At 47.8% G+C, this 13569-nt stretch overlaps 1 protein-coding gene across 1 annotated transcript in view; it reads left to right on the plus strand.

Moving 5' to 3' along the window:
- The first annotated feature begins 1283 nt into the window (after positions 1 to 1283).
- NCAN (neurocan) overlaps positions 1284 to 13569 on the plus strand; it is a 51068-nt gene continuing 38782 nt past the window's right edge. Inside the window, exons 1-3 of the mRNA XM_066635658.1 lie at positions 1284 to 1356; positions 9717 to 10118; positions 12263 to 12437. Of these exons, the coding sequence (XP_066491755.1) occupies positions 1284 to 1356; positions 9717 to 10118; positions 12263 to 12437 (650 nt within the window). The remainder of the gene's footprint in view (positions 1357 to 9716; positions 10119 to 12262; positions 12438 to 13569) is intronic.

Genomic DNA, 13569 nt, shown 5'->3' on the forward strand with positions numbered 1-13569 from the left:
TCAGTGGAGCTTTGGTGTGAGTCTGCAAGGCAGTTGAAAGTTGTGTTTGCACAGTGCCTTATTTTTTAGGTGCTTAAAAAATAATGAATGTTATAAACAGATAATTATATATTGCAGCATTCTGTTCTTCCCCAAACTCATCCAGTCTGGCAGAATTGCAATTCATATGCTCTGAATAAAGCTGCCAAATATAAAGTGAATTATTCTTGCTAGCCAAAAAAGAACTCCCCCTCCCTGATCTCTGGCCTCTCCTACCTCCGGTGTCTGCCACAAATGCTGAACTCCCACGGAGATCTGGCTCCTTTTGAAAGCCACTCAAAGGGAGCCACAAGGTAGCCTCCCACTGGGCGCGCTCAAAATGCGTTAGGTTTCTGAGTGCCAGCGTGCACAGCTTTGAACTAGCGGGCTGCCAGCAGGTAATGGCAGCGTCGGCTTCGAGGAGATGCTGAAGGGTCTTTGATGAAGGAATCTGCAGCTGGAGAGAACCTTGTGTTGACATGAAAGGGTCTGACTTAAAAAAAAAAATCTCTCCAGAGCAGAGGAAATACCGCAAGAAGCCAGAAGCTGAGTTATGCTTTGGTCCAGGCCAGAGAGGGAACTTTGGGGCGTTTTGTAAAATAATATAAAATGAAATCAAGGGATGGATTTGGATCAATTCTTTCTCTGGGGGAAGGTTTTTAAGCCTTCACTGAAATGTATGCACAAATGCTTGACCAGAATCTGTTTCGAATGCCCTACGTAGCCCTGAAATAGGTGAAGGAGGACAGACAGAATGGACAGGCAGGCAGGCAGGAAGGAAGGAAGGTTTACTATCTTTTGATTAACAAAAACAATGCCTCCTGATTAGTTTGGCAGCAGGGAGATGTCATTTTCAATACAAATACCTTGTAAAAACTGTAGATGGCAAATAGCTTGGAAGAGGCATTCCCTCTTCCTTGTATAAGGAGGAAATGCCTCTCCTGGGACAACCACCATCAAGGTTCTCAGAGAGGGACAACCCAGCGGGCAGCTGAATGGTTTCAATTCTGCGGGAGGGGCTGGGGGGTATAGCAGGGACCGCCGATGGAATACTTGGGTCCTGACAGCTGACAGTCCTGACTTGCAGTCAGTTGCTTGCCTACTACATTACACCAGCTCTTGCAGCCACGCCTCTACACAAGGCCGAGTTAGGTATCGTCCCACTATGAAACCGTTTGTGACTGATGCGTGTGTCCAACACATTGAGCAGAGTGAGTGATCTCTGGCTTCAGGACAAATATTTCTTTTTAAATTTCAGATTAAGGATGGTTCATGTAATGAGAGATGTCAGCTGTTGGATCCTACTTGGATTTCTGCTCCTGCCCATTTCCATCCTGGGTAAGTGATGGTGATGTTCATGCTCAGTTTATGGAACTCATTGCCACAAGATGTGTTGATGGCCACTAACAAAGAGCTTTTTAAAAAAGGATTTCTCCACTGAATAATGTTCCAGTCAATCAATAATTCTTCATTTGTGGATCAGAAGGAGTAGAAAATATTGATTTTTGCTAGTAATTTGCAATCCTTTGTTAACAGACCTGTGTTTGGGCAGATACATTTTCTCCTTGCAGGCAACAACCTGTTGTTGTTTGAGTCTAGCTTACAAAGGATTATGGGGGGGGGGGGGGGGAGAGAGAGAGAGAGAGAGAGAGAGAGAGAGAGAGAGAGAGAGATGTATTTGGGAGATTCCATTTTAAATATTGCTGGAATCAGAAGACTGGACTACACGGATCTTCTGTCAAATCAAGTAGCATTCCCCTTTTTTCTCATACATACAATCTCCTGAGAAGACCCTGATTTTGAGGTTGCATGTGAACCATCTTGAGATTCCTCCTACCCTGTAAAACAGAACTTCCTTTAACCCAAAGCTTAGGTCCTGAATCAGTCCCATAACCAGAGCTGTGCCCTGAATTAAAACAGTGATGTGGGAGAATGTGCAGCTCTGTGAATTCTCACTTCCAGGAGGTAACATTTGCACTCTGTGTGGATTCCTGGAGTCTGTGGGGAAGTATCTGATATCAACTGGCCCAGAATTCAACACTCCAAACAGTTCAGCACCAATCTCCCTTTAAAAAAAATGTTTCTAGACCTCATGACTGCAAAGATCAGAATCAGTATCCTAGCTGTAGGTCTATTGTCCCTTGGTGGCCACAAGAAAAGATGCTTCCAAAATTCTCACCTGCATTTCCTCCCAGATTTTGGAGTTCCAGGTTACAAAACAGGAGTCCTCCTTTGCTCCTTTGGACACATTTGTCAGTTTCCGAATCTGTGCAGAGTACTAAGCACACCCCATTTACTACAGCTTCCCTTAGTTCATTTGTGTCTTTTCCCTTCCTCTGCATTACTCAGGGGCAGCACAACCTCAGCAGGTGCCCAGTGCAGCTGCTGTTGTCTCTGTCACAGTATGCAGGGAGGGGGGAGTCCCTTGCCATCCTCCTCCTGTGGTTTCCTCAAGCCCTTCATTCATCCCTGTAAATAAAGCCAAAGGTTCCACACTTCCAAGTTCAAGAAAACTACATGAAGAGCACAGTAAGGAGGAGGATAAGCTCTGCTTCTCACTCAAGCAGGCAAAAAGTGGATCAATGCAGTTCACATCTGCAGCTGGCTGGAGGGAGGCAGTGGCAAACTTGGAGTGAACCCATCACTTCATGCTCCCCTTGCAACCTGCTTCTCATGCAAGTCATAACAGGTTAGCTCGTGGTTGGGCTGCCCCTGACATTAATGATGCACATATGTGCATTGATAAAACACTGTAAAACTAACTAACTAACTAACTAACTAACTAACTAACTAACTAACTAACTAACGGCGCAGTCCTAACCCGTGCTGGAGCAGGCAAGCCAAAAGGCTTGCATTGCATCCAACGTGGGATTGCAGCGGGCAGCGGCTCAGCCATGGGCAAGGGAAAGCTCTCCCCCTTACCTGTGGGTAAGGGCTGCGCACCCCTATGGGTCTCCTTGGACCCGCACCACCTCCGGAGGTGGCGCAAGTCCGAGGAGAGCGGAGCAGCTCGAAGCCGCTCCACTCACCCCAGGATGGGGGTTGGGATTCGGCATAACTGCCAGGTTCCAGCCCCACCCCTGGCTCCCCGCGTGCCTGCCCTGGGCCAGGCAAAGACACTGCTGAGTTAAAACCTGTAGAAAACTGCAATTAAAAAAAAAAATGACTATACAGGTGGAGCCTATTTATCCGTGTTAGTTCCATTCCATGACTCGGCACGATTAACAAAAAACGCGTTGTGCTGAATTCCATAGAGTTACGCAAATACACTGCAGCCTGACACTTCCGGATGGAAGGAAACTAAGGCAGCTGTTATCAATCCCCTACCCTCCACTCCATACTCAGCCTTCCCCATTGCCAGCTGCCCAGATTCTTTCACATGGGATGCTGATCTTTTAAGAGTCCAGCCCTATACGTTTCTACTCAGAAGTAAGCCCCATTCTAGTCAATGGGGCTTACTCCCAGGAAAGTGTGGAGAGGATTGTAGGCTATATCTCATGCTTTGCTTGGTGGGAAGGCTTGCTTGTGTTGGTGATTGCCTGTACCATGGGGGGGGTTGCTTGTGTCGGTGATTGCCTGCACCATCTTAATGGGGGAAGGGAATTTGGCAAACACTCCCTGGGTTTTTTAAAGCAATCCCCTGTTACTACCACACCTGCCCCTGTGTGAGTGAGCGAGGTGAGCGAGCGAGTGAGCGAGCGAGTGAGCGAGTGAGCGAGTGTGTGTGTGCGTGCGCGCACTCCACCTTGCTGCATGTGTTCTGGCTACAGAGATTTTTGGCCCCCCCCCTTCCCCTCTTCAGCCTCTTTGCTGGCTCAGGGGCTCCAGGAGTGTTACTGTTCATTTGCAAGGGGAACCTCTTCCAGGGCTCCAGGGCTATTTCCCTGCCTGGGTGAGGCAGAGCCTTTTTGCAGTATTTTGGGCTGCCTGCAAATGGAGCGAGACACCAGCGCAGGACAAAGGAGGCAAAAGTGTGTGTGACTTTTGGTTCCCCCACCCCATCCATGTTGAGACAAATCCACAGATAATAAATCCGTGGATAAATAGGCTGCACCTGTATGTCATTTTAGAAATTATTCTTAGTTAAAGCAGAATTAATGAGGAAGAGAATGCGGAGCAGAGCAAACTTTCAGAACAATCAAGGAATGGAAGGGAGGAAGTCTGCTCATCCCTGTGGACAGAATAAGCTATGGGAAATGAAGACTGCTGGGTTCTATTCCCAGATCTAACAGGAGAGAGCAGCTGGAAGGTTTCAATCGCTCTGTGCGCTTTCCCAGCTTTTCCCGAAGCACTCTGGAGTTTGGTTCACCTCTGTTTGGAATCAACAATTTGTTCTGTCTGTTTTGGAAATGAACTGATCCGCACATCTCATTTTCCTCCCAGAGGCCAAGCCGCTTGTTTCCTTGCTAGAGGGCCAACTCAGTGTAGAACAGGGACCCAAATTCTCCCCCACCGTTATAAACAAACAAGCCTCACGTGAACTGTGAGCCACAAGCAACAAATAATGTACGGGTAATTAACTATTAATGGTAACTGGAAGCAGCACATGAATAAGGAATGAAGGTAAGACAAAAGTAGTGTGGCTTCCAAATAGACTGTCCCTCCATCTCTGCCAGGACATTTTTTTCCCTTCTTCTTTGTGATGCCTACAGAGATTCGATATCTAGCCCCAAATTTGGGTTCCTGGTCATCTTGATCTCCACAACCCCCTCTTTCGCTGGACTCTTCTTTATGACAGTTTATCAATGCATATGTGGTCATGCAGACAGGTGGGGAGTGGCAATGAACTGACAGAACTTGCAAATGGCATCTGCCGCAATTAGGGAATTGATTTTGGAGAGTTCCCCAGTTAAACTGGAATTAAATGGGAGTTCAGCAAACTTCTGTGCTGGTGTGCAGCAGCAATCTACTGGTGCACTCTGGCCTTCCAGAGTTGTCTTACCTTGGCCTTTGCATGCACTGGCCAGAACTCAGTCATGTCTAAAATCCTTGGCCTCTGACAACATATCCCCTCTACTTTAAGCCCTCCACTGGCTTCCTATACCCTCCCAGATCCTGCACAAGCTTATCTTCATCACTTTCAAAATCCTCCATGGCTTTGTCCCCCTTCATCTCTCCACTATTTATCCTGGTCCCTGCCTCCCTATGCCACTCGTTCCTCTAGTTCGATTAACCTCCTGAAGGTCCCATGCCCCCTTGGTGGACTCCGCCCATTTACCCTTGCTGACCCTTTGGCATCTGCTGACCCTTTGCTATCTGGCTGACCTCTGTTGAAAGCAAGTTACTGGGTTACATGAGATCTTTGGTTCGTAATGTATGTTTAAGAGTTTAAGAGTATGTTTAATCTGCCTATTAAAAGTAGGCAGATCTAGCAACCATGGAATCAACTGCCTGTTCAGAGGCAATCTACTCTCTGACTACCAGCTGTAGGATAAACAACAGGGGACATCCATTACCTTCATGCCACAAATGCCAGGAGGCATTCAAGGGGGGCAGCTGTTGTCTTCATGTCATGGAGTTCTCAGAGGCATCTGGCAGCCCACTCTTAGAAACAAGGTTCTGAATTAGATGGCGCTTTTAGTCTGATCTTGCAGGGCTCTCCTTCCATCTTTATAAAAGGCTAGATAAATTCATGGTAGACAAGTGTAATAGGCACAATTGTCAACAACAGAACTTCCTTATTCAGAGGCAGTCTATCTCTAAATGCCAAATACTAGGGACAAATAACGGGGAAGGCCATCCTTTCTTCTCACCTGCAGGCTGCTAGAGATATCTGCTGTGTTGTTTTAACACAGTTCTTGTATTTTTATTTCTAAGTGTTATTTGCTTGTGAGCAACCTGGGAAGCTGGAAGATGGGGTATAAATGATGAAATAAAAATCTCTGGTTGACCACAGTTAGGGGCAGGTCACTAGACTTGATGGAGCTTTGCTGTGATCTAACAGGACACAGTTTATGGTCTTCTGCCGTTAAATAAAACGGCTCTTTTCTGTCTCCGGTTGTAAAAGGACAATGCTTGCAAATGTGGCAGGCCGCACTTGAAGGTGTCCTTAAGCAACACGTGTCGAAAAGAAAAAGAAAAGAGCAGCCATTATTCACACTTCCATCCCCAAATCCCTCCACTGCTCTGTTCTCCCAGTGATCCGTTTTATCTCCCTCATAATTCGCTTGCTCAATCAGACCCTCTGTGGATGCAAACTTCTCCCTCGGCATGGCGCCCGCAGCCAGAACCTCAGTGCGCTCCCTGACTGTTTATGGCATGGATAACAGCTTTTTATGGCTTTACATAATTAGCTGTATTGATAAAGCTTTTTCATCCTTCGGTGGTAAGGAAATGGGATGTTGTTTTTAAAGGATCTTTCCAGGCGTTTGTCTCCCAGCTCCGTTTTCCATGCAAGTCCATATCTCACAAGCAGAGAATATGCTTAGCAAATGCCACATTTCCAGAGTGTTAATAAGGGGGGAGGGGGTGGATGTTGGAAAGGTTCTCTTGAGGTCATCTGTTCCAACACACCATGATTGAGGACAAAATATGTTCATCCATGTTTTCTTTAAAGGACTTCTCCCTCTTGAATCACTTTGACTCTTGTTGTCAAGAAAGGAACAAAGAAAGAAAGAATTTTCTATAAGGTTGAGTAGTCACCACTCAAAAGTCTGAGGCAGACTGAGATTGCCCCTCCCCATTGTTTGTCACTAGCAGCCAATATTCACAGGTAGACTGCTCCTGTGCATGGAGGTTCCATTTAGCTATACTTAAGACCAAGAAGCCTGCTGGTTCAGACCAAAGGTCCGTCTAGTCTAATATCCTCTGTGGGAATGGTAGAAATCCAGACGCCTTCTGCAGAGCCTGAAGGCAACAGCCATCCCTTGTTGCTTGTTCCCAGTATCTGACATTCAGAGGTAAATCGCTTCTACATGCAGAGGCTCCATTTAGCTACCGTGGCTAATAGGTACTAATGGACTCAGCTAAGAACATGAAAAGGACCATGCTGGATCAGATCAAAGCTCCATCTGGTCTAGCATCTCGATTCCAACAGCATCTAGCAACAGCATCCAGCATCTTGATTCCAACATGACTCCTAGAAGCCTACAAGAAGAAACAGAAGTTAACAGTTCTTCCCTGTGGATTGCTCCCCCACAAATGGCATTCAATCAGTGGTAAACCGACTGCCTATGAACACGGAGACCCCATGCTGCTGTTATGGTTCAGGGTGGCTATTAATCCTGTTCTACATGGTTTTCTCTAATATCATCTGACCCAGCCATTTTCAACCACTGTGCCGTGGCACACTGGTCTACAGGAGTGCTGTGAGAGTTGGGGGGAGGGTCATTTGTTAGTAGGGCCACTGGGGGTTGTGAGCCCCTGCTGTCAATGGGTGTACCTTGTCAATTGTCAAAAAACTGATGGTGTGCCTTGACAACTTTAGTGTCTTATCAGTGTGCTGTGAGCTGGAAAAGGTTGAAAATTGCTGATCTAACTGGATTGCCGGAGGCCCTGGGAAAAAGACCTACACTAGAGTCCCCAGGCCACCCCCTTCCAACAGTGCATTAGATGTCAATAAAGATAATTCAGAGGTGGGTCCAGTCAACTGGGCCCTTTGATAGATGTGGCCTTTTGGCCAGGGCCCTGCCTGTTCAACCTTTGAAGCCACCCCTGCATCCAAGCAAATAGCCATCACCACATCATGCTACGGTGAGCTGCGTAGATTGAAGGCTGATTGTGCAAAGAAGGAATTTCTTTTGTCTGTCCTGAAATGGTGGCTGCCTCAAAAACGTGGTGGATCCCACTGGTGGCTGCAATACCCTGACTGCACCCAGGACATTGTGGGTGAATAAAATGGACAAGAGGCAGCTGCACAGAAGATCTCTCTAAAACCACTGTAAAAGCAAGAAAAAAGGAGAATGCGGAGGGAGGGGGCAAACCCAGCAAATGAGTAATGAAATGTAGCAAAAAATATTGCATTGGCACTGAACTGAATCATACTTATTATAATGGAAATGAATTGAGTATCAAAATGACTTTTTTTTCTTACACACCCCTAGTAGCCAGAGGTTAGAACAGGCATGAGTCTTATCAGAATACCAAAAGTGGTTTCATTAACTTGACTTCCAGCATAGGCCGGTCTGGATTTTGAAATGCAGGTGCTCACTGGGGATTATTTCATTTAAAAGAACAGCAGAATTCCAGAGATGCTGGTGGAACATCCACAGACCGTTGGCGACAGCCTTTTTCAGATCGGCATCAGAATGATAGGCTTGGTTCCCCTTTGTTTCCTCTACCCTTTTCCCCCTCCTCACCTTCCTATAATTGGGTCCAGCTGGCTGCGGAGAAAAATCAATCAGAAAAATGAGCAAGGAACCCTCCATGCACACACAGATGATTAATTTCACTGTAGCAAAGTCCAGAGTGTAGTGTCATTCTTTACTGCAAAAAATTCTGCTCCCACAACCAGCCGGGGGGAGATTTGTTGCTAGGAGATCTGACTTGTACATATTCACTCTTTTCATTGCCAAAGGTTTGGGGGGAACCTGGTCCCCGCCAAGCCAGCTAATTAGGGAGCCTGCCAAAATGATCCTCATCCAAATTTCCTTCGGGATTTTGGTGTTTCAAATTCCCTAGTCTTGTTGCCAGTGTGGAACTGATGTCTTCTGAATCCTTCATGGCTCTGTTTTTTATCATGTCAAAATTTTGCACAGAGTACTATGTGTGCATAGTTCTCTATAGCTTTCAGTTCCTTTGGTTCCTTTGTGCCTTTTCCCTCTCCCCCATGTTACTCTTAAGCATTGATAAAACACTGCAAAAAAAAATCTTGAATGTGATCTCACTAGGAAATCAACTTTCATTTGTGCACTGTTCTGCTGATGCACAGAAGGAACTTTACGAGCCAGTAAAACACTACAAAAATAGCCCTGCTATAATCATAGATAAAACTGCATTGATTACTTTTTTGCAGTGTTTTATCAATGCACGTGTATACATCACGGCCCACTACTAATGAGGCCCAGTGTCAGCAGAACATGCATTCTGCCAGTATGCACTGTTGCAAAAGCACCATAAAGTGCTTTGCAATAGTGCAAGGTCCAGACACAACCGCTGGAGCCTTCCCACCAGTGTCAGAGGTTGGCAGGAGGCCTACTATAGGGGGTAAGTCCAATGTAGGGGCAAGGGAAGGGTGGGGGAGGGCAAGGAGGGGTTGAACGAGGCAGGGGGACAGTGGAATGGGGTGGCAATGGGGGTAGGGTGGACAGGTCAGGCCTGGGAGGGGGTAGGATCGGTGGCACTCATACACACCACATCCAAACACCTTTCCCAGGTCTGATCTACCTACATGGATCAATGCCAACTTGCACCAGCGATATCACTGGTGCAAGTCTGAGTTGACCCATTGCAGTTGCGGGGCTTACCCCAGTGCAAGGGGACAAATGTCCCTAACCCCAAGGAGACCTCTAGCAGCAAAAAATCTCCATTTTTGCAGCTTAGTCCAGGCCGCCACTGCATCACCGTTCTGAGATTTAAATTGGGTTGGGCTGTTAGATAGATTAACTTTTGCAATGTGCTCTGGTGCAATCTTTCTCTTCTTCACCATTAATTTTTTCTTGTGAGAGACAAATGTCAAGAAAGAATTGCTACTGTTTTGGAGAGAGTGTCTCTGTCATGCACTCATCCCCTCCTGCTTCACATTTATCTCTTGTGCACAGGTTCCCAGGACAATGGAAAGGTGATCCATATCAACAAGATCCACCATCAGCCACTGCGGGTGGGCCTGGCAGATCCTGTGGCTCTGCCCTGCCTCTTTCTCTTGCAACCCTCAGCCTTGCTGGGCCCCAATGAGGCATCCGATCCACCACGCATCAAGTGGAGCAAAGTGCAGTCAGCCACAGGGAAGCCGGAGGACATCTCTGTGTTGGTGGCCAAGGATAATGTGGTGAAGGTCTCCAAGGGCTATGAAGGGAGGGTCTCGCTTCCTGGATACCCACATTGGCGTTACAATGCCACGCTCCTGCTTTCCGCAGCCCGTGCTAGTGATGCTGGGCTCTATCGGTGTGAAGTTGTGGCCGGGATTCATGATGAGCAAGACCTTGTTCCCCTGGAAGTTACAGGTGAGGAAAAGATTTGGAGTATCTGTAGAGAAACAATTTGGGGGCAGGACTCTTGGATTCTATTTACAGCTTTCAGAGGGAAGGAGAAATACAGGTTTATCTTAGATTAGGGTGGAGGTTGATAGACACCTGTTTAGGGAGCAAAATTAGCACCAGAGATGATGCACTAGATAGGTAGTTACCAAAACAGTACTTTCTTTTCAACATGGCAAAAGTCAGGATGCTTTCGTGCATTATAAGTCTTCCACAGTTCTGGTTGTTTTTTTTTACTTTTTTATTTTGAACAGAGCACTAAACGTGAGCAGATTGCCACAGCTTTCCATACTTTCTGTTCATTCGTGTCCTTCCTCTACACCAAGGGTGCCCAAACCCTGGCGCTGGGGCCACTTGTGGCCCTCGAGGACTCCCAATCCGGCCCTCAGGGAGACCCTAGTCCCCAATGAGCCTCTGGCCCTCCGGAGACTTGCTGGAGTCCATGCTGGCCTGATGCAACTGACGGCCAACTATTTGACCTCTCGTGTTATCTGTGGAATGAGGGTTCCCTCCACTGCTTGCTGTTTCACATCTGTGATGCAGCAGCAGCAGGAAAGGAAAGGCTGGCCTTGCTTTGTGCAAGGCCTTTTGTAGGCCTTGAGCTATTGCAAGACCTTCATTCATTAAGTTCCATCTCTAATATATTCATTTATGTAAATTTATTCAAATTTTAAATTAATTAATTAAATTTAATTCTTTTTTCCCCCGGCCCCTCACACAGTGTCAGAAAGATGATGTGGTCCTCCTGCCAGAAAGTTTGGACACCCCTGCTCTACACTACTGAGATGCAAATGTGCATGGATAAAACACTGCAAGAATTTGGATTTGGCAGTTGCACAATTCTTTTTGTGTGGTGTTTTCCTGATGTGGAGGTGCACTTCAGTAAAACACTGCACAAAAAGTTTCTTGATGCAAATCACTTCCAGGCTGCTTTTTTGCAGTGTTGTCTCAATGTACACATGCATTGATTCCATTGAATTGAAGAAAATGAAAGCGGCAACAAACTGTTCCAGGTCCCCAGCAGAATGTGTTTTTCCCTTCTGGGCTTGGACTGAACTAAAGGTTCTAGCAGCTCCAGTAGGGAAATGATTCTTTGTGTGTCATACCAAGAAAGGGGAAGGTTCCTGAGGAAAACACACTTCGTCGGCTGCTGGGAGAGGGGGGCAGCTGCTGCTGTCACATCTGCCTGCCCCACCTTCTTTTGCTCCGAGACAGTTGCGTGCCTACCATAGGGTGAGATGGGGCAAATGCCCCAGGCGCCGGCCACTAGGACCCTGCGGAAGCCTCTCTGAGGCTCCCAACAGGGGCAGAAACTGTGCTTCCAGTTTGCCTGAAGCACAGTTCATAGCGCTGGGGAATCTCACAGAGGTTTCTCTGGCATGGGCTGCTCCGTGAGCCTCTGGTGAGTACGGGGGCGGATATCTGGGGGGGTGGCGATAGCCCGCGGGGGGCGCCACCGCAGAACTTTGCCCGGAGTGCAGGGCTGCGGAGTTCCGTGGCTGCTCCAAGATAATTTGTAAGGATCTTGGGGCAAGAACAGAGGCAGGTGAACGAAAGCAGGCAGCTTGCAGCATTTGGTTGAACAAAGCCCTCCACTGTGGTCACAACACCTCTAGACTTCAGAGTAGAGCAAACATACCAAGTATAAAGGCATGGAATAGGGTCTGGGACAGTGTTCAGGGGTGGGCCTTGTCAGGGCCTGGCCAAGGATCCACGCCCACTAAAAGGCCCAAGTGGTGGGACCCCTGATTGGTTGGCAACCTTCAGTCTCGAAAGACTATGATATAAGCCTACAGCACCCGGTATTCCCATGCAGTCTCCCAACCAAGTACTAACCAGGCCTGACCCTGCTTAGCTTCCGAGATCAGACAAGATCGGGCATGTGCACTGCGGGCCCCTGAAACCTCAGGATCTGTGGCAGCGGTACTGCCCAATTTACCATCAGGGGGCAGATGGAAGGCACCAAGGGAACTTAGTGCAGAGTTTGCCCCAGGGCCCCAGCAACCTGGCACTGATACTGATGGTGGGGAATAATCTCACCCCCCCCCCTCTGGCGACTCACACCTATCTGTTCTCTTTTGCAATGCCTCTCCCTGTCTCATCCCATCTAGGTGTGGTGTTCCATTATCGGACTGCCAGCAACCGTTATGCACTGACCTTCTCAGAGGCACAGCAAGCCTGTCGGGAGAACTCAGCAGTCATTGCCTCCCCCGCCCACCTCCAAGCAGCGTTTGAGGACGGCTATGACAACTGCGATGCAGGCTGGTTGGCTGACCGCACTGTCAGGTATGTGGGAAAACAACTGCTCTTTCACTAGGGACACTCTCTGATTTTCTGGTGCCTGTCCCTGGAAAAAGATTACTTGGTCCAGATTTTTCCTGTTGGGAGATTTTGTGGACACCATTCATTTGCTCACATGTGCCCTAGATTTCTGGTGTCAACAGTCTCCCTGGTTCTCTAGAAGGTTCTCTGGTTAGGAGGTGGATGTATCTAGATTCTAGTGTATATTTATGGAAACAAATACATGTGGACACAAAACAATCAGCACAAATATCCAGGTGACTATGAAAAGCAATCCTGGAGATGTTAACAGGGTCTCCTTGGCTTACAGCCCAAACCTATCAAGGGATATGCTGGTGAATCTCGCAATCCACCTGCGTATTTCATGGTCTGCCATCGCCCTTACCTCTCTGCTGTTCTGTGAACTGATAGTGATAGCATGGCAGTTGAGAAACCCTGTGCCCCCAACAGTGGACTGCAGACCTGCTGTCAGAGCAGGTAAGTTGGCAGCAGAATGGACTGGGGTGGATTGGGGCAGACTGGAGCAGGGATTGGGCCTGCCTGGGGGAAGGTTGGGCATGAGTCTGTGGCAGAGGCAGCCAGAAGATCCAGAGCCTTTATTCTGGGCCTGACATGCCCACTTGGACCTAACAGATCTCTGTCAGCAAAATAACCAGTGTAGATCTGCGTAGGGCTACTGGGGACAAGGAAGTAGCGAAGAGGTAAGTAAGAATTCATTTACTTATCTCTCCCCACTGGCCTGGCCCCCAGCTCGTTCATGGGATGCAGCAGAGGCTGTATTAGCAGCACTGCGTCATGCAGGTCAGCCAAGGATAGGGTTGGGCCCTCTGACATTCGGGGCCCAATCCTATCCAACTTTTGAGCATCAATGCAGCCACAATGCAGCCCCAAGATACGGGAACAAACATTCCCTTACCTTGAGGAGACCTCCGTGTCTGCCTCCCCACAGCCTCCCCACAGGATGCAGCACATGCCCTGTTGGCATGGCTATATCAGCGCAGGAAAGTTGGATAGGATTGTGCCCCCTGTCATGCAGGGGATGGGGGAGGCTTCAAGACTAGCTTCAGCCTGTGTTGCCAACCCTAATCTCTAATTACAAAGATCAGCTCCCTATTTC

Source organism: Tiliqua scincoides, chromosome 8, assembly GCF_035046505.1.
Source record: "Tiliqua scincoides isolate rTilSci1 chromosome 8, rTilSci1.hap2, whole genome shotgun sequence".
Lineage (NCBI taxonomy): Eukaryota > Metazoa > Chordata > Lepidosauria > Squamata > Scincidae > Tiliqua > Tiliqua scincoides.